The following is a 19,882-nucleotide window of genomic DNA, read 5'->3' as shown; positions in this document are numbered from 1 at the left end:
GACAGCTCTGTGGAGCCGGTTCTCCTGTTCCATCTTCCCGTGGAATCTGGGGATCAAGTTCAGCCTTCAGACGTGTGTGGCTGAAGCTTTCACCTGCTGAGCCGTCTTTTTCCTTTTGAGACAGGGTTTCTAGAGTTGCCTTAGAATTCACGCTGTAGACCAGGCTGGCCTTGAACTCACAGAGATCCGCCTGCCTCTGCCTCCCGAGTGCTGGGATTAAAGGTGTGCGCCACCACCGCTATCTGACTCTTTTTGTCTAGTTTTTAAGCCAAAAAGATTTTTTCACTAGGTTTCTGCCAAGCCATTAGTTCCACATCATCATATAAGTCTCAGGTCAAGGAACACTTCCTCAAACAGGCCTCCCCCGTTGAGTCCTTCTAAGGTAGAGCAAGTGTCTCTCACGTTGTTTCTTCTTGCCCAAAGACAACATAGTGAACATACCCTATGGTGACCCCCAAATCCACGTCCTGCGTAATGTGTGATTTCCTCCCTCCGAGTGTGTATAGAGCCTGGGGTACCTCCAACCGACAGAACATGGCAATGGTGATAGGACTTGGCTATGGCAGACTGGGACAAGACACGTTACTATTGGTGAAATTGTTAAGGCCACTCCACGTAGTTGAAAGGGAGGTTTATTTTGTGGGGTAACTTACAAGTGAAGGGATAGGTAACAGGGTCTGGGAAAGGTGTGGCACAGTCTGGCGGTCTAGCTCCAGCGTCCAGGGTCCAGGAACCAAGAGAGCCCGCGCATCCAGATCTTGGGTCTTCAGCCTCTCTCAGCCTCGCCTTGTCGGCGTGACCATTACCGAAGCCTTAATGGGGGTTGAAACTTCTAGGTCAAAGCTGGAATGGCTACCCACTACACGTCACCTTTGTTGGTTTTGAATAAATGAGCTGTCATGTTGTGAGAATGCTTATAGGGGAGCCTACCTGGTGAGGAGTCTCGATTACAGCTTTGTGAGACCCTGTGCAGAGAGCCCATCTAAATAAACTGTGCCCAGACCCCTGACTCAGAACTGGGAGATGACCAATATATGTTGTTTCAAGCTGCTAAATATGTGACCTGGCCATGGAAGATGAGAACATATATGTATATGTAACATAAAGAAAAGTATGAAAATGTATGTCTCCTTGTTCCTTACTGTATCTTCTCTAGAACTTAGGACAAGCAAACACATTTGTTGGCAAATATATATATATCAAATGTGTTTGTTGTTTGACGTGGACGGATAGATGTAGATGATGGGACTGGATTCCAGGAACATGGCTAGTGGTCTCAAGCTAAGCAATAATACTTTCAAAGGTCTACTGAGCGGGCACACCTGTGATAAAGGACTTCAGAGAGTAGTATTCTGGTTTAAGCTTTCCTTCACCTTGTTTTATTTATGTGTTTTGTCTTTTAACTACAAGCCTCCGCAAAAGATTTAACAACGGGATGGTGGTGCCACACACCAAGAGTCCCAGAGCTCAGGAGGCTGAGGCAGGCAGATCTCCAAGTTCGAGGCCAGCCTGGTCTACAGAGCAAGTTCTGGGACAACCTGGGGTACACAGAGAAACCCTGCCACAAAAAGAAGAAAAGAAGAAGAAGAAGAAGAAGAAGAAGAAGAAGAAGAAGAAGAAGAAGAAGAAGAAGAAGAAGAAGAAGAAAAAGGTCTACTCTTTGAGCAGCAGAGCCAGTTTCTGGCATCAGGAAGGAAGAGCTCTTACGTCCAGGGTACATCAAGTAAATTGTGGAAAATATGGGGTCAGTGAGATGCTCAGTGGGTCAAGGTACTTGTTGTGCAATCCCAGCTAGAGTCCTGGAACTTTCCCTCACCCCAACAACAAGAATACACTATTTATTTATTTATTTATTTATTTATTTATTTATTTATTTATTTTTGGTTTTTCGAGACAGAGTTTCTCTGTGTAGCTTTGCGCCTTTCCTGGATCTCCTCTGTAGACCAGGCTGGCCTCGAACTCACAGAGATCCACCTGCCTCTGCCTCCCGAGTGCTGGGATTAAAGGTGTGCGCCACCACTGCCCGGCTAAGAATACACTTTTTAAAAGTTGTGGAAAATTTAAGTGTTCTCTGAAGAATTTCTTTTTTGGGGGGTGGGGATGTGGGTTTGAGACAGGGTCTCACTATGTAGCTCTAGCTGTCCTAGAACTCATTTATGTAGATCAAGCTGGCCTCGAACTCCGAGATCCACCTGCCTCTGCCCTCCCCAGTGCTGGGATTAAAGTTGTGTGCCACCACTATCCAGCTTTAAATCCTAAAATTTCTAAGCAACTTTTTATTTGAAGATTTGTGTGCATGTATCTGTGTGAAGATATGTGCACACGTGTGAGCACGTCCCCTTGGAGGTTAGAAGAGGGAGTTTGATCTCTTGGCACTGCAGTTTCAGAAGTTTGGAGACATCCGACATGGAGGCTGAGATGCAGACTCTGGTCCTCCTGAGTGAGCCGCAATGGCTCTTACCGGCTGAGCCATCTCTCTGGCCCCTAAGCAGCTTTATTTTCTGTTATCCTGACACTCTGTTATTCTGGATAGCTGTCTCCGTGCCAACCATGAGATATTTGCCTTGTTTCGCTGCTCGAGTTAAGTTTTCAAAAAAAAAAAAAAAAATGATTATAAGGTTGATTCTTAGAATTCAGTATTTCTGAGCTCAGGCAACTCCTATGTGCCTTCACTGGTAAAACAGGAACTCCCCGTGGACTTTACCGCAGTTCTAGTCCTAATAATCTGTTGGCTTGTACCTGTAATCACAGCATTGGAGAGGCAGTGGCAGGTTCAAAGCAGCCAGGGCAGTATATGGAGACCATCTCAAGTAAAACCTCAAAACTAATGTCCCCTCCTGACCCTGGGGTCTTGCTTTGTTCTCGGTTCTCTAGTTCAAAGGAAAGACAGACTCCATGAAGGAACATAATATACAATCCATTTTTCAGATGGTGTTGGTCTGGCTACTGGATTTCTGTGTTGTTTCCCCTTGTTCCCGGGTTCCTTACCTCCAAGTCATTCCTGTATTTTAGGATGTGTTCTTACTTGTTGGGCTTTTAGAAAGTGGAGTACTGGGGATTAGCCCTTGGATGTGAGGATGACGCTAAAGCTTTTCACAGTACTCAGGGTCTTCTTCTAGTAATGTAGTAGGATTCTAAATTCCAATTCTTTTGATGTTAGACTTGGCCACGGGACTTCACTGGCTAATAAAATGTGAATGCGCATTGCTTCTGGTGGAAGATCTTTTTTTAATTTTTTTTTTTTTTAAACAGCCAGAGCAAGACATTGAACATCTAGCAATTAAATTTTATGACCCCTACTCTGGCAATCTTGAAAGCCTACGTCTTAGGGAAGCATCCAGCAATCCAGGGACCTCCGTGACTGCAATGAGTAGTCCCTGAAAAGTACGCTATGCTGAGTTCCGTAGATCACAAGACACACTCTTTCGCCAAACACTGGAAGAAGCCCTGGTAACTGACAGTTCTCAGGTGGATCCTTCCTTGAGGGTTGGTTGTTCTTGACTTAAGGTCACCTTCCATCCCTCTGTGCCATCTCTATACAACAACTGGTTGATAGAGACTTGGTGTCCAGCTACATTTTAGGACAACACTGAAAAGCGCCCTCCCCACCCCAATTCCAGAGCCCCTGCAGATTGGCTGAAGCTTCATTTGCAACTATGTTACAGCTCAGTCCCTGAAGCTTCATTTGCAACTAAGTTACAGCTCAGTCTGACCATACTCTAGTCCAGCCTTCCTTGGTTCCACAGAGACGTTCTTAAGTGGCCTACAAACCCCACTCATGACAGGTCCACTAAGGCGTCTACCAAACACAAAACAGGGTAAATACATATTTGTCTCGATATGCTAACAAGATCTGTGGGATGTTATTATAACCTCGCTGCTGTGGGATGTCCTGTATGCTGTAAATCTATGTTGCTATGATTGATAGATAAATAAAACGCTGATTGGCCGGTAGCCAGGCAGGAAGGATAGGGTAGGCGGGACAAGGAGGAGGAGAATTCTGGGAAGTGGAAGGCTGAGGCAGAGAGACACTGCCCAGACGCCACCATGAGAGGCAGATGTTAAGATACCGGTAAGCCACAAGCCACGTAAGCCACAAGCCACGTGGCAACTTATAGATTAATAGAAATGAGTTGATTTAAGATAGAAAGAGTTAGCAAGAAGCCTGCCACAGACATACAGTTTATAAGTAATATGAGTCTCTGTGTGTTTACTTGGTTGGGTCTGAGCAGCTGCAGGACTGGCGGGTGAGAGAGATTTGTCCTGACCGTGGGCCAGGCAGGACCAGGAAAACTCTAGCTACACCTCGCCCATCCTGATCATGAGATACTAGACCTTACTGACCTATCAGTTCTGTTCTTACCCGTGAGACTTGTATTGCTGGTCTTCTGTAGTAGATTAAGTCATGGCTAAGTTTTAATTCTTCTACATGTCCCTTCTCACTGTGAATAGTCACCTCTCAACTCAGATACTGACTGTAAGGCCAACAGAAAATGAACAAGGGCTGCATATTGAGGTCTACTGATTAATTATTCCCGCTAAGTCAGTGGCATGAACTTTTTCCACAGAAATTTCCTAAGACTTCTTTCCTACATAATTTATTACACATTTCTAACATGTACAAGGGCACTTAATATTTCTTAGGAAAATTTTATGCAAATAATAATTGAATAATAAAGTACTTGACCTCAATTCGAGGAAGAAAAATTATATTTCACCAGCTAATAAACTTCCTGCATCTTCAACATCTGTCGTTTCTCTAAAGAACTAGATTTCATGTCTTGAAAGCAAAATGCTAAAACAATGCCAGTTCCTTATTTTAGGCCTTTCAGGCAAAGCAAAATAAGGTAGTAAAGCTAAAGAGTCAATGAATATGCTTATTTTTCAAAAGGGATTTTATTACATAGAAAAAAAAAATCCTCTCTGCCTGAAGGATAAACAGTATAAAAATATTTTAGCTAAAAAAAGAGCCCTGGGCAGGTATTACCACAACTCTTAATTATAGCAGATATTTACTATGATAACAGAAACCAGTTTAAGGAATGTGATTTATTAACATCACGTTCAGATAAAGAGATAAAAGACTTGGATAAGCAAGGGAACAGTAAGACTTGAGGAGTGTATTTATACTGTATCCTGGAACAGCCTTTAGCCACAAGGAAAGACCGGCAAAACCAGCCTGGAGAACCACCTTTCTGCCTACCGGGAGAAGGGAGGGCTAGACTTCATCTCTTAGGATCGCCCTCCCACGCAATTTTTTCCACCTCGCAGTTAAAGAATTAAACCCAGACTTCCGATCATGGCGCCAAGCACGTCACCTTCTCCCCTCTCCCCTAGCGAAATCCCACCCAAGTCGGCTGACCCCGCAGGGGAGAGTCATAGTGCCCTCCCCTATCCTGGCTGCCTGAGTCCAACCAAATTGAGATTACTAAAAAAAAGAAGAAAAAAAAATTAAAGCGGTCCCAGGAAACTGCGGCGCCGGGGAGCCCTTCTGCATTGGAGTGAGGAGATAGGATCCCACTCCATCCCCGGAGCCAGCAGCTCTGCAGCTTTCCTCGCACAGGCCCTGCAAAGCCCTGCAAAGCCCCTGCAGCCTTTGTGACTACGGCCCTCCCGGTTTTCCCATCCTCGCAGTCGCTCAGCCAGCCAGCCGCCTTGCCATCGAAGAAGGCCGCGGGCACGGCCGCTCGGGGAAAGGCCGACCCGGTCGCGGTCTTCACCACTGAGGCTGAGGCTTTTGTTTGCGCGCCGCCCGGGGAGGGGAACCCGACCCAGGTCGGCTTCCCGGGAAAGGCGGCTGGGGCCGGGGGATTCTCAGGGACACCAAGGAGAGCGGCGGGCCGTCCTCGAGGCTTTTAAAAAAAACCCCGATCCCAGGGTAGCGGTGGGCCAACGTGAAAGCCAAAAAAGACGGGGCCGCCCGCTCCTCCACGCTCGCGCGGAGGATCGCCGCGCCATCCACGTGCGGAAGGTCCGCGCGTGCGAGCAGAGGGACCCTAAGCTGCCCGCCCCACGCCGTCCGTCCGTCCGTCGCTCCGTCCGTCCGGCCCCACCCTACCCGGGGCCGCGGGAGCCGGCGAGAAGCAGACGCCGAGCCTGGCTGGGGCCTGGCTCTCCCGGCGAGCCTGGGAGCGAGGGGCGGGGCCGGGCGGGGCCGCGGGCGCGCAGGCGCAGTGCGTCTCTCTGGAGCCGCCGCCGCCGCCGCCGCCGCCCGCCGCCCGCGCTGCACCACAGGCCCGAGACAGACAGACAGGGGTCGGGCAGAGAGAGAGAGCGAGCGAGCGAGCGAGCGAGCGGGCGAGCCGGAGACTGAGAGGAGGAGGAGGAGGCGGAGGAGGAGGCGGGGCGACTCCGGTGACCGGGAGCGCCTCAGACTGGCAGCTGCGGCGACTCCCCCCTTTGTGTCTGGTCTGCTCGGAGCCGCTGGAGGGGCCTCCCCCCCCCCCTACACACCCTACGGAGGGGCGCCCGGGGGGTTTCGCAAGCTCGGCTGCCCACCCCCTTCCTCGGCCACCTACGTCCGTCGTCTTCCCGCCGCCCCCCGCCCTCGGCCCGCGACGCCCGAGCTCCGCCCGGAGCCCAGAGCTGCGGAGAACGAGGCGGCGGTGGCGGCGGCGGCGGCGGCAGCGGCAGCGGCAGCGGCAGCGGCTCCCTCCGGGTTGTTGTTGTTGGTGGTGGTGGGGCGTTTGCTGCCGTGTGTGCTTCGCTCCCTCTCGAGCCATCGACGGGAAAGAGACCGCGCTTCCACGGTGGAACTGACTCCAGGCGAGTGCGAGCGGCGGGAAGAGCCGAGAGCGAGGCTCCGGGGCCGGCCCCGGGACCAGCCCCGCACCACCCCGCGTGCCGCGCTCCGGGGCGAGCCGGGGCGAGCCGGGGCTAGCCGGGGCTAGCCGGGGCTAGCCGGGGCCGCCGCGACCCTCCCCTCCTCCCCTCCCCCGCGCCCCGGAGGCCCGGGGCCTGCGCGACCCTCGGAGCGCGATCGTCGCCAGGAAGCTAGCTGGTGGTGGGCTCGCCCCATGGAGGCGGGGGGCACCTTTTTCGACCCCGGTCGGCGGTGAGGATTGGGGGCTGTCGGAATCCGAGTGAGGGCGGCAGCGACGACGAAGCGAAACTTTCCCAGGAACCCCCGGCTTCTGTCCTCCGCCAGTCCCGAGCGATGCGACTCGGGCGGCCGGGCGCCGCTGCCTGCCCCGCTTCGCCCTTCCCGGCGGTGGGGAACTTGTTCTGAAGTCTCCGTGGCCCCCCATCGAGTCCCCGCCCTCCATCCCTGCCCCCCACACCCCCCGGCACTCTGGATATGTTTTCTCCCAGATCTGGGTATTTTTTTGATATCGTGAAACTACGAGGGAAGTAATTGCGGGGATTTCTTCTGGGGGCTCTCCCTGCTTCGTCCCCACGGACATGCCTTCAGTTGGGGGAGCCGAGGCACCCCGTCCTAGGCGAATGAAGCCCCCCAGCCACGAGGGAGCGAGATGAAGGGAAATTCTGCAGTGGAATGAGAGCTCTCCATCTAGGTCCTCGCATCTGCCATTTGTCCTTTCAAACTGCATTGTAATCCGGGCAGGATAAATCAGACGGAGGGACGAGCAGCCTCCTGGCCGGATTTCTCCGCCCGAATATACTTCCCAGATTTCTTTTCTTTGCCCTCCTGCTTCTCGACTGGCCCAGGGATGACTTCCTCGCTGCAGAGACCCTGTCGGGTGCCCTGGCTACTGTGGGCCGCCCTGCTGGTCAGCACTACGGCTGGTGAGTAGCCCTGGGTGGCGCGTCCGGGCTCCTACCCCAGCGGGTGGCGAGGGAGGGAGCCTGCAGAGGCCGAGGCCTGTGCTCGCCCTTCTCAGCGTGTGCGCTCGGATCCCGGTGGAGGAACCTGCCAGGGAAATCACCTTCAGTGTTTTCCTGTAGTTTTCGCGTCCCCACTCCCGTATTCCCTGACCCCTCCCCCACGGGAGGGGGGGAAAAGACATATTGGGTGTGGTATCTTGACATTTTTAGCTGTGAGGTAATGCAAGGATTAAAAATAATATTTTAATCGCTAGTGAACTTTGTCTATTAGAAGATTTTGGAGACAGAGCTGGTTTTTTTTTTTTTAATGTAAAGAAGCAGATTTGGTTTACAATAAAAAGAACTAAACACACACTTGATTGAACCTTATTTTTACGTTTAGATCACTCTTTGGGAATCCACGTTACTTTTCGTTATTTAGAAATGTTACCTGATGAATAGAATGCATGTTGGGGAAGCCAGAGTGTGAGAATCTTGATACATTGTATAATACTGTTTGTTGCTGTCGTCATTAATACTGTTTTGCTCCCAAGAATCTTAACTATTCTCTGTCTTTTCTTCCTGGACATTTGTACTTTGTATGCTTTTGGAATTACTGCTGGGCACACAAGTGTTTTGATAACTTTACTATTAGTCATCTGGCGTCTGTTGGCTTTCCTGTCATTGAGACAACTTTGACCTCGCATCAGACTTCTAGGAGATTTGACTCCTGAAAGTTCTTTGACATTTACTAACGTGTGAAAGGAAACGGTACTCCCCTTTCCTTTGGCCATTTCCTTTTTAATTGTCAGTCGCCTTGAGAAAAAAAACAACTCATTTTTCACATTGCAGTCATTTTCAAGCAACAGTTTTCGTGCTTTGCTTTTAGAAAAATTCAGGAATGAATTCTTAAATTAGTCACGTGAAGTATGCATTTAAAAATGAGTAGACAAAGTAATAGTTTTCCAATTTTTTAAAAGTAATTTTCACATTAAATAAAATTTTCATTGTTGTAATAGACACACAGCTTACTTGTTTAATTTTCATTTTAAAGGTCTGTCCTGGAGAAATACTGAAAGCAAATTTGAATTTTTCTTTTGTGAACCCGATACTCTTGTCTGATGTAGATTAATATTTAGTATTTTATAGTTTTGATTGTGAGCTTAGCTTTTAATGACTGAGCCCTCTCTCCAGCTCATTATATCTAGTATTTTTAAATAGTAAGTCTATGTAGTGTTAGAAATCATTGGAAGATCTGACTTGATTACACCTTAAAACTTGATGTTCTAATATTTTTGATCATTTCAGTTCTTTTTGAAGCAAAACTGAACAGTTTTTCTCTAAATTTCTTTGTTAGCTGTTTAAATCTCTAGCCACAAGTCATGTGGTTCCTGTAAAATATGAAAAGAGTAAAAATGGCCTTGACACGTAAGCAGTCATTCTGCAAGCAAAAATATAAGAACATTTTGTTTTTTTTTTTAAAATTATTTGACCTTTTTAGAATGCAAATTCTCATAGTGTTGTGCTCATCATTCTGTGACCAGAACCGATAAAAATCAGAGAAAAATAACATTGATTTCAAAATAATTTCTATTTGGTAAATGAATTTTGTCCTGTTTTAAAAAGGGTTATATTTAAAGAATCCTTGTATAAAAGGGATTTTGGTCTCTCTCTCTCTCTTTTCTTTCCCATGTTGTAGTCCCAGATGATGGCATTTTTGAAGCTGGGTCTCAGGGCTGTAATAGCTGGTGTTTACAGAGTACTTGCTATGCACCGGCAACTATTAAAAGAGCTTTACATATATTTTCTCCTCTGATCCTCCTGACAATTCTGTATCCTAGGTTTTTATTATTCCCCTCTTACAGAGAGAGAGAGAGAGAGAGAGAGAGAGAGAGAGAGAGAGAGAGAGAGAGAGGGAATTAAGATCAGAATTTTAAGTAACTCATCACAGTAACTTGGAGCCTGGATTATAGCCTCATCCTTTCCCACCTCCTCAGTGCTAACAGCAGTAGAGCCAGCAGCGACTTCTTTTCCCTGTGACTGGAACATGAGATTTGGACGTTTACAAAATGATGGTCCAGGTACTGATCATGCACCGCCATGGTTCTGAACGTGAAAAAACTTTGTCTAACAGGTGGATCTCTGTGAGTTCGAGGTCAGCCTGGTCTGCCTAGTGAGTTCTATCTAGCCAGGGCTACATAGAGAAACCCTGTCACAGAAAAACAAAAACAAAAACAAAAAACAAAACAAAAAAACAAAGCAAAGCAAAAAAACAAACAAACAAACAAACAAACAAACAACCAAAACCCAACAGCTTTGCCTGATAGTGGATTGACTAGTAGTGCAGCTCCATCAGGTGTCAAGGGACTAGGGAGTGTCTTTGTAGATGTGGTGTCTATGGATGAGTTGATGTGACTGGTAGGTGCGATTAGACTTGAGTGGGAAAAAAATAGTGCAGACTAAGATGCTGTGCCAATCTTTGGGATCTTTGTCATCTTTGTTGGTGGCGGTGTTTGTGGCAGTGTGTCCTGCAACTCCGTGAGGTCTAGGTTGGATTCAAGCTTTTGTCCACACTGATACTCCTGCCTCAGCTTCTCAAGTGCAGGGATTACAGATTGGAGCCACCAAGTCTGGTTTACTAGATAATTTTCTAAAAAAAAAAATTCCAATTTGTGCATACCAATTATTCTTAGAATTAAGGAGTCCAAGAATTAATCAGAGTAAATGAATTATTTTAATAAAGATTAAATGTGCTGCTAGCTTTAATTAGGCAATTCAGGCTTGCTTAAGGGTCAGCTTTGTAATACAATTGAAGTAATTTCAGTATAATTGTCTAAAAGTGAGAGAATCATTAGTGAATTTTGTCAAGTAACTGCAATTTTAGTTATCTTCATTTGTGTTTCCCAGTTTGGACACTACAGCAGTTAGTTACCTGAGGTTCCTGATAAAATGGGTATTTTTCTTCTCTGTAGTCTAATTATACTGAATTATACAACATATTTTTTTTGTAGGGGAGGGAGTTTTTTTTAACCCCAAAGAGTTTTAAAGTTTGCGTTTGAGAACAAGTGCTTCATGTCATCAGTGCTAATTGATTCCAAGTATGGTGATTTTCTGCTACAAGATAATTTGCAGCCACAAAGTCTTCATACCATGTAACAATCATTTATTTCATTTCACCTGTGTCTCCTGGGCCCAAATCTGGAGGAGCATGTGTCAAGGCGGGGTGACAGAAAGGCCAGAGGGCAAGCCCATTCCCACTGCACATTTCCAGACTGTTCTATAACGTCCGTTTGGCCTATCGGTTGGCCTATCGAATCATACCTCCATGTGAAAAGACAGGGTGTATGAAATGTGCATATTCCGAGGCTGTGTATAGTGTATGGATGTATAGTATACCACAGAGGAATGAAGAATTGAAACTCCAGTCTACCTCCGAGAATTGGGAAGGTGGCTGAGGGAGGGTTTTCTTACCGTGTGAAGGGCTTTTGCATGACAGTCTACAAGCTTTGGTTCTACATCCTGGAGTTTCTCCTGTGATGTTAGTGTTGGTGTTTGTGCAGTGTGAGATGTCTCCTTTACAGGACTACACCTTTCCTACTTTATTTTATTTTATTTTTTTTTTTTTTTTTGGTTTTTTCGAGACAGGGTTTCTCTGTGTAGCTTTGCGCCTTTCCTGGAACTCACTTGGTAGCCCAGGCTGGCCTCGAACTCACAGAGATCCGCCTGGCTCTGCCTCCCGAGTGCTGGGATTAAAGGCGTGCGCCACCACCGCCCGGCTTCCTGCCCGGCTTCCTTTCCTACTTTAAAGGCCAATATTTTTCTTTACTTTTTGGTTGTGGAGATCCAGGAGCCCTCTAGAGACATGACACTAGCCGAAGGCCAACTTTTTTTTTTTTTAATATTTAAGAGAAGAGTTTGAATATTGGTTTCTTTTTTTGATCTGTGAGATGGATATGATAAGAATACATATAATTCATGAATATCTTCTGTGGAATTAGAAATAAGCTGTTAATAAATGACAGGATTTTAAAAATTACTTATTATTTTATGTGTATGGGTTTTTTTTTGCTTGCATGTATGTCTGTGTACCATGTGTGTGCCTGGTGCCTGCAGAGGCTAAAGGAGAGAGTTTATAAATACCCTGGAACTGGAGTTACAGAGGTTGTGAATCACCTGCCATGTAGGTGCTGGGAATTAAACTCGGTCCCCAGGAAGAGCAGCCAATGCTTTTTTTGGTTGTTTGTTTTTGTTTTTGTTTTTTGTTTTGTTTTGTTTTTTTTGAGACAGGGTTTCTCTGTGTAGCTTTGGAGCCTGTCCTGGAACTCACTCTGTAACCAGGCTGGCCTCGAACTCACAGAGATCTGCCTGCCTCTGCCTCCGGAGTGCTGGGATTGAAGGCATGAGCCACTACTGACTGGCTCAGCCAGTGCTATTAACTGCTGAGCCATCTCTCCAGCCCTGACAAAAAGGCTCTTACTCATTTTTAAATTAAGCAGGTATTTTATTAGTATTATAAAATAATTTTATTTTGAATTTGCTTGATATAATTATAGTATAAAGTATATTATAAAGAATGTATGAATTTAATCTTTATGAAATGAGTGCTGTGTAGTCTCAAAAGAAATTCATTAGGTAATAATTTGACCTTTGTTTTAAATAAGGAAAGTGATCAGAGAAGAAAATATGACCAGTATATTTTCAAAATCTCAGTTATTTCATATTTTAGTTATCACTTGTTTATCATGTAAGCTGTGTGGATTTAATGACTTCTAGAAAGTATGAATTTGCTTTGAGACTTGGACAGAAAAATTTTAGGATGTATTGCCTTAACCACACTTGTATATACTCTTGATTTTGTTGTTAATATAGTGCTTGACAAAAAGAGTTTAACCCTTTACAGTTTGTTCAAATGTGCGTGACTGGAGTGGCCAGGAGGGTAGGCAGAGGAGTAAGGGTAGGTGAGGTCTAGAAGGGAGAACTGAAGAAGTGCCCAGCCCGCAAACATCTCGTATGCATCCCGTTTGCAGTTATTTTGTGAATCTTGGAGGGTGATGAAAAGAGAAGAGGCCTGCCTGTGCTCAGCCATCTCATGCCATGCTGGCTGTTATCTCATGATGGGGAGATACAGGTTAGACTGCATGCTATTGGAGCAAGGGTAGGCACTTGGTGGACTGTTAGGATTTTAAAGTTTCTTCCTGCTACCTAGCTATTTTGGTTTCTCTCAGTATCTTTTTGCTCTTCTTAATTCCCTTCTAAATATCCCTCCCCCATCCAGCCCTCTGTAAAAAGATCAGTGAAAACAAAACTTGCTGCCTTCCCTGTCCCGAGTGTCTTTCTTTCTGCTGCTTCCCAGTCAGATGCTGCCAGGATCTCTAGCTTGGTTTTAAAGTTAGCATCTTGCTGTGTAACCTAGCTAGCTCGACACTCACTCTAGCCCAGTCTGGCCTCTGCCTTGGGGCAGTCTTCCTGTCTCAGCCTTTTTAGCGCCTTGAGTACCTAGTGAGCCACCACACCCAGCTAGCTGTAGTTTTCTGATTGGCAAGTCTGGTCGACTTTCAGCTTTTGGACGCACTTCTCCTGAACTCCTTTCTGCTGCTCCTCTCCCTGCTGATTTTCCTCTTTGCTGTTCCTCCCCTAGGCTTTAATTATCTTTGAAGTAAAAGATGCCTAAGTGAAGTGTGCAACTAGAATTGGAAGTCCCGAGTTCCTGCTTCATGTTACTGCGAGTTTGCTTTGTGCAGATTCGCTGTTTCGGCATTTGGGAATAGAGGGCGTGGCCTAGATGACACTGTACTACTAATGCAGTGTTTTTGCATATTGAAAGAGAAAATGTGCCAGTGATTCACATAATTATTAGTAGGTATATAAGCACTTTGAATGATATATTTGCTTATTAGAGAATATTTTTTTCTTTCTCTTACACTGATGATGGTCAAATTTTACAAGTCCTTGTGCACTCTAGGCAAACTCTATCCCACTGAGATACACCGCAGCCCCAGTATTTCAAATTTACCTTAGATTGGGGAGATTTTGAGGCATTCTAAAATTGTAACAAACTACATTGAGAGAAACATAATTTAATTAAACATGTTTTATATTGAGTACATATGTTGAAGTAGCCTAATGAAAGTGTAGAGAAGGGCTCTGTAGGGCTGTGCTCAATAAAAATCAAAGAATGATGTGCACCAAATATGTAAGGAATGCTCCAAAATAGCTGGTATCCTAAAAGTTTAAGATTGGAAATGACTTTAAAATGTACTTTAAATAATTGGAAGTTTAGTAAAGATTAGTTCATCTATGCCAGGCGGTGGTGGCACACACCTTTAATCCCAGCACTCCGGAGGCAGAGGCAGGCGGATCTCTGTGAGTTCGAGGCCAGCCTGGTCTACAGAGTGAGTTCTAGGACAGGCTCCAAAGCTACACAGAGAAACCCTGTCTTGAAAAAAAAAAAAAAAAAAAAAAACCAAACAAACAAAAAATAACAGAAAAAAATTAGCTCATCTGGGTCGGGTGTGGACACCTTTAATTTCAGCACTAGGGATGCAGAGGCAGTGGAGGGTGGAGTTCCAGGCCAGCCTGGGCTATGTAGAGAAACCCTATTTCAAATAAACAAAACAAAAAAAAAGATTCGTCTGCTATCTTGTTTGCCATTTTTCTTCCCAGCCTTTAAATTTAAAGTAAATAATGCTAAGGTTAGCTTCAGGCCAGTCTTTGACCCAGGTATCATATATTTTAAATCAATAAGATCTAGTTAATTATTTAAGCTTTTTTTTTTTTTTTTTTTTGGAAGCAGGATATCACTTTGTAGCCCAGCCTGGCCTTGAACTCCTAGCAATTTTCCTACCTCAACCTCCCACGTGCTGGGATTATAAGCCTGAGCCAACATACATACATGGCTTGATATTTAAACTTAGGTTAACATGGTTTTTGTTTTTTTGTTTGAACAGTGCTGAAGACTGAACCTAGGACATTCTGTACATGCTAGGCAAGAACTTACCACTGAGCTATTCTCCAGGCCTTAAAAAAATTTAAATTCGGCTTTACTGATTTTTTTATTCATGTACCGTATAATTTAACCACTTAAAATATATAATTTAGTGGGTTTTGTTATAATATGTTATAATATGTAAGATTTGCCATTTTAAGCTTTTTTTTTTTTTTTTTTTTTTTTGAGACAGGGTTTTTCTGTGTAGCCCTGGAACTCACTCTGTAGACCAGGCTAGCCTCAAACTCAGAGATCTCCCTGCCTCTGCCTCCTGGATGCTGAGATTAAAGGCATGTGCCACCACCACCTGGCTCATTTTAAGGATTTTCAAATGTACATATTCACTATGTAAATTGGGTATAATAGTACATGCCTTTAATCCCAGCAGGCAGGTGAATCTATGAGTCTACATAGTGGGTTCCAGGAAACCCAGAGCTACACAGAGAAACTGTCTCAAAAACTACAACACAAACCTCCAAACAAACAACAACAACAACAACAACACAACCCACACACAGGATAGAACATTCTTTGAGTAGTACATCTAATAGGCACAGAAGGAATTGCATTAAAGTATAGGGTGTTGCCAAGGAATTATGAATCTTTAACAGTGAAGAATAATGTCTGGAAAGATGAAAGGTAAACATGTGATTACTTAGCACTGCTCTTTAAAGGTACAATTTAGCATCCTGTTCTGTTTAGCACTATAACAAGCATGAGTAGTTATACTTCTGTATGGTGAAATGTGAAGTGTGTAAAGGAGTTGGTCATATGTGGGATTAGCTGAGGCAGTCTCTTCATTTGTGGAAGCTATCAGAGTGAGGAGGGTCTTTGTGGATTACTGCATCCTTTCTGGAGTGTTACTTGTATAGTTTTTTCATTTTGACACATCTTGGAACCTGAATCACAATAGAGTCACAGTGAGTTCTGCTAGGTGATTATGTGTGCATGCATGGAGTTCAGAGGACAACTTGTGGCCATTAGTTCTCCACTTCCACCATGTGGGGCCTTGGGATTGAACTCAGATGATTATGCTTGGAGGCAAGCGCCTTTATCCACAGAGCCATGTCTATGACTCTTAAAATTTGTCATTGAGTTTTTTAATTAGTGCTCAGTACTTTGGTTTCTATTGAAATTTGGAGCCGCTTAAGGCTGCAATACTCACTTAATGTTTAATATAAGCCTAGAAATGTTACCGTTTTCTTTCTGTTTGTGGGTTTCAGGAATCAAACTCAGGTCTACAGGCTTGCTCAGCAAGCATCATTTCCCTAGTCTTGTATATATTTTCTCTTAATTTTTTTGCAATTGTGGGTTCAAAACTAGGGCCTTACACATGCTAGGCAAGCTCCACCGTCGCCTAGCAATCTCTGCACTACTCCTAAACTTTGCTCTAAAACAAAAACTGCTCCAGACTAAACATTTGTGAAAAAAGTATACATGCTCATTTCAGAAATATTGGAAAATATCAGAAAGATCAGAAAGAATACTAGGAAAAAAATCACAATCATTACCTAGATATGAGACTTTTTGAATGTCATACTCTGCCCCACCCCAGAGCTGAGCCTTGAACCCAGGGCCTTGCACAAGAGTACTACCCCAGACCCCTCCTTACATATCTTAATTTTGATTAAAATGTTTTCCATGCAACAATTTTAAAGTTATACTGTGCTATGACATGTTGATGTATGTACATGTGTAGCCTTCAGACCTAGGTTTTATAATTAATTTGTAATCTGAATTATAATTAATTAATTAGTTTAAGACAAGGTTTCACTGTATAGCCCATGCCTCCTGAATGGTGGGATTTTGGTGTGTGCCACTTTTTCTTTGGGTTGTCTCTACTGACACTAGGTAATTTCATCCAGTCTTAGGACTTTGGTTGGCATCTAGAGGCTACGTTTCAAATATATTTCTTTCTTAAGCTCACCTTTTTTTTTTTTTTTTAAACGTTGAAGACTGAGTCCACGCATCCTTGACTTGTGTATGCTAGGTAAGCTCTCTCCCATTGTCTGCACCTCCAGCCCTGGATATCTTTTTTTTTTTTTTTTATATTGCTTCAACTTTATTAGCAGCCCTGGATATCTTAAACTTGTCCAGAACTGAACTGAAGGCTGCTTTCCATTGTCTGGTGTCAAAACCCTCTTGGTTGCCTTCATGGTATGTGTGGATTCTGACGGCTTTTACCAGTTCCACTGCTACCCACGCATGGACCTGGAGTCACCTTCTGGGTGCTGGGAACTGAACTCAGGTCCTGTAAGAGCAGCAAGTGCCCTTAGCCATCTCTCCAGCCCCCCAGCATTTCTTCAGCACTTAGTATATTTAAGTTCTTTTTATATTTACTGTTATCTCACTGTCTCCTAGACAGACTGAGCAATATTATTTTTTCTGTTTTCATTTCCTGCGTGTGTATGGCTTAGCTTTGAACCCAGGGTCTAAAGCATACTAGGTAAGAGCTTTACTATGGAGCTCTCAACCCACTATTACTATTATTATTGTTTTTCTTTTTGTAGGTGAGTATACTGACTAAGTGGGGGACTTGAGATTAAGTTCAGGACTCTATTGCTCTATAGCAAAGCATTCATTTGGTATACAGTGTTAACCTAAAGGTATAAAAGGACTTGGAAACCATGTATGGTGGCCTTTAATCTTAGCATTTGGGAATTCAAGGCCACTCTGGGAAACAAAATGAAACTGTGTCTCAAAAAAATATCCTCTACCCCCAATCAAATAAACAAAGAACTTGAATATGCTGTCAGTGTAGCTCTCTTGGTGTGCAGGAGAACCGGGGGCTTACTCCCTAAAACTGCATAAACTGTGGTGGTACATGAGCTTGGGGAGGGAGGGAGGAGGACCCGAAGTTCAGTATCATCCCAGGCTGCACAGTAGACTCAGCAGTAATCGGGACTACATCAGAACCATACATTTAAGCTGGGTAGTGGTAGTCCATGCCTTTAATCCAAGCCTGGTCTATAGAGTTCCAGGACATCCAGGGCTAGACAGAGAAACCCTGTCTTGAAAGACCAAAATCAAACCAAACCAAAAACTCCCATGCATTTAAAACAATCAACCAACCCCAAAAACAACAATCAAAAATATTTCAGATGTCTAGAAGTCTTACATTTAATTATTCAAGAATAATTGATCAACTCAATTGTGTCTCAGTTATAGTCTCTTATTTTGCTATAAATTATGGCAGATATTTGAGGTTTCGTTTTCATTTGTAATGTTCAAATGTTGATTGGATAATAAAACCTTTCCTTGAAGATGCAAAGCTTCAGTTGTGGAAAACAACAGAGTAGGAGTGTGATGATGACATAATTTAGTTGAGGATGTGTTTATAATGTTTCCATGTCTTCATAGTGATTAGAATCCTTAGGGACCAGTGTAGCATGAAGAGTAACTTTATATTTAGTGACTGAACCAAGAGCAATAGTGTAATGATAAGAAAGCGAGATTAAAGCCAGTCAAATGAAATTATTCCTTAACTTTTTGAATGTTTTACATGGATATGCTGTTGAGTTGTTTTTGTCCTTTGGCCAAAACCCATGTGTTAGCTTGATGAAATGTTACAAAGAATGTTAATTTATAAATTTATTTTATCTTTTAACACTAATCTTTTCCCATTTATACAGCTACTCTCTAGGAATCATTGTTTTGTCCATATACTTAGATTTCTGAGAAGTTCCATTTCCTTCAAGTCATTTTTTTTTTTTTTTTAAAGACAGGCTCTCTCTATTACGTAGCTCAGGCCAGCCTGGCAGACCAGGCAGGCCTTGAACTCACAGGGATTTGCCTACCTCTGCCTTTGCAAAGGCATGTATCTACCACTCCTGGCTAAGTCATTCTTTTAAAAGCAAAATATTGGGTTGGGGACTGGAGAGATGTTTTAGTGGTTAAGAGCATTGGCTGCTCTAACAAAGGACCCAGGTTCTATTCCCAGCACTTACATGGACCTTGCAACCATCTGCAAATCCAGTTCCAGGGGATCCAGTGCCCCCTTTGGCCTCCAAAGGCACCAGGCATGCACATGATACACAAACGTAAGTGGAGACAAAACATTTGTCTTAGTTGGGGTTTTTTATTGCTGTGAAGAGACACCATGACCATAGCAACTCTTGTAAAGGAAAACATTTAATTGAGGTGGCAGCTTACAGTTTCAGAGTCCATTATCATCATGGAGGGACATGGTGGTGTGCAGGCAGACATGGTGCTGTATAGGTAGCTGAGAGTCCTACATCTTGCAGGCAACAGGAAATGGCAATATCTTGAACATATATGAGGCCTCAAAGCCTGCCTTCACGGTGACGCACTTCCTCCACAAGGCCATACCCACTCCAATAAAGCCACACCTCCTGATAGTGCCACTCCTTATGAGCTTATGGGGGCCAATTATATTCAAACTACCACAACACTCAAACACACAAAATTAAATTAAAAATAAAAGATATTGGGTTGCTTCTTTTCTTTTGCTAAAGAGTAGGGCCCGTGGCCCTTGGTTCCATCCTCATCATTAGTAAAAAAGAATGGCTTCGGTAGTAAGTTGAGCTTTAAAGATTTAGTAGACTTCCTCCATCTCTTGATCTCTACCTAAGCAGTCCTAGTTTGTCTAGCCTTTTTGTAGCTTTGTGAATTTATACATTTTAAATGTAGCTTTGATATTGGAGAGTCCTGCGACTATTACTTTTTTAAATTTTTTATTTTTAAGAGAAAGCCTTGCTGTGTAGTCCACAGTAGCCTGGAGTTCTCACTGAGAAAGCAAAGGAACAGGAGTGGTGGTGTCAGCGTGCTGGATAGGACATCTGGAGTGTGTGAAATTTGTCTAAGTGCATCCTCTTGGGTTAGCTTCCCAGGTACTTACTTGATTGTAGATGTGCAGCACCATATCTAGCTGGGGATATTTCTTAAAGCGAACAGTTGTATTGGAAGGAGAACTCTGAATGATGAAATAACTAACAATATCAAAAGGCAGTTAATAAGTACTAGTACTAAATTACCAAAGGATGTCCTTTTGGTCTGCCGTCTTAGTTTTGTAAATTAGGTGAGCTGATTCTTGAAATCTTCCCAGCCTATTTGAATTATTTAGGCCACTAATTATAGCATTTGTTGTTTAGAACATGACATCTTTTTGTTAAG

The 19,882-nt window shown here is 44.0% G+C and overlaps 1 protein-coding gene across 1 annotated transcript in view; it reads left to right on the top strand.

The window, feature by feature from the left end:
• Positions 1–6,933: 6,933 nt before the first annotated feature.
• The window catches only part of Bmpr2 (bone morphogenetic protein receptor type 2), a 122,501-nt gene continuing 109,552 nt past the window's right edge, over positions 6,934–19,882 (top strand). Inside the window, exon 1 of the mRNA XM_059278849.1 lies at positions 6,934–7,746. Coding sequence (XP_059134832.1) covers positions 7,671–7,746 — 76 coding nt within the window. The 5' untranslated portion in view covers positions 6,934–7,670. The remainder of the gene's footprint in view (positions 7,747–19,882) is intronic.

This window comes from Peromyscus eremicus, chromosome 13 (genome assembly GCF_949786415.1).
Source record: "Peromyscus eremicus chromosome 13, PerEre_H2_v1, whole genome shotgun sequence".
NCBI lineage: Eukaryota > Metazoa > Chordata > Mammalia > Rodentia > Cricetidae > Peromyscus > Peromyscus eremicus.
Note: the sequence above shows the minus strand (reverse complement) of the source record. Positions and strands in the feature narration are given on the sequence as shown.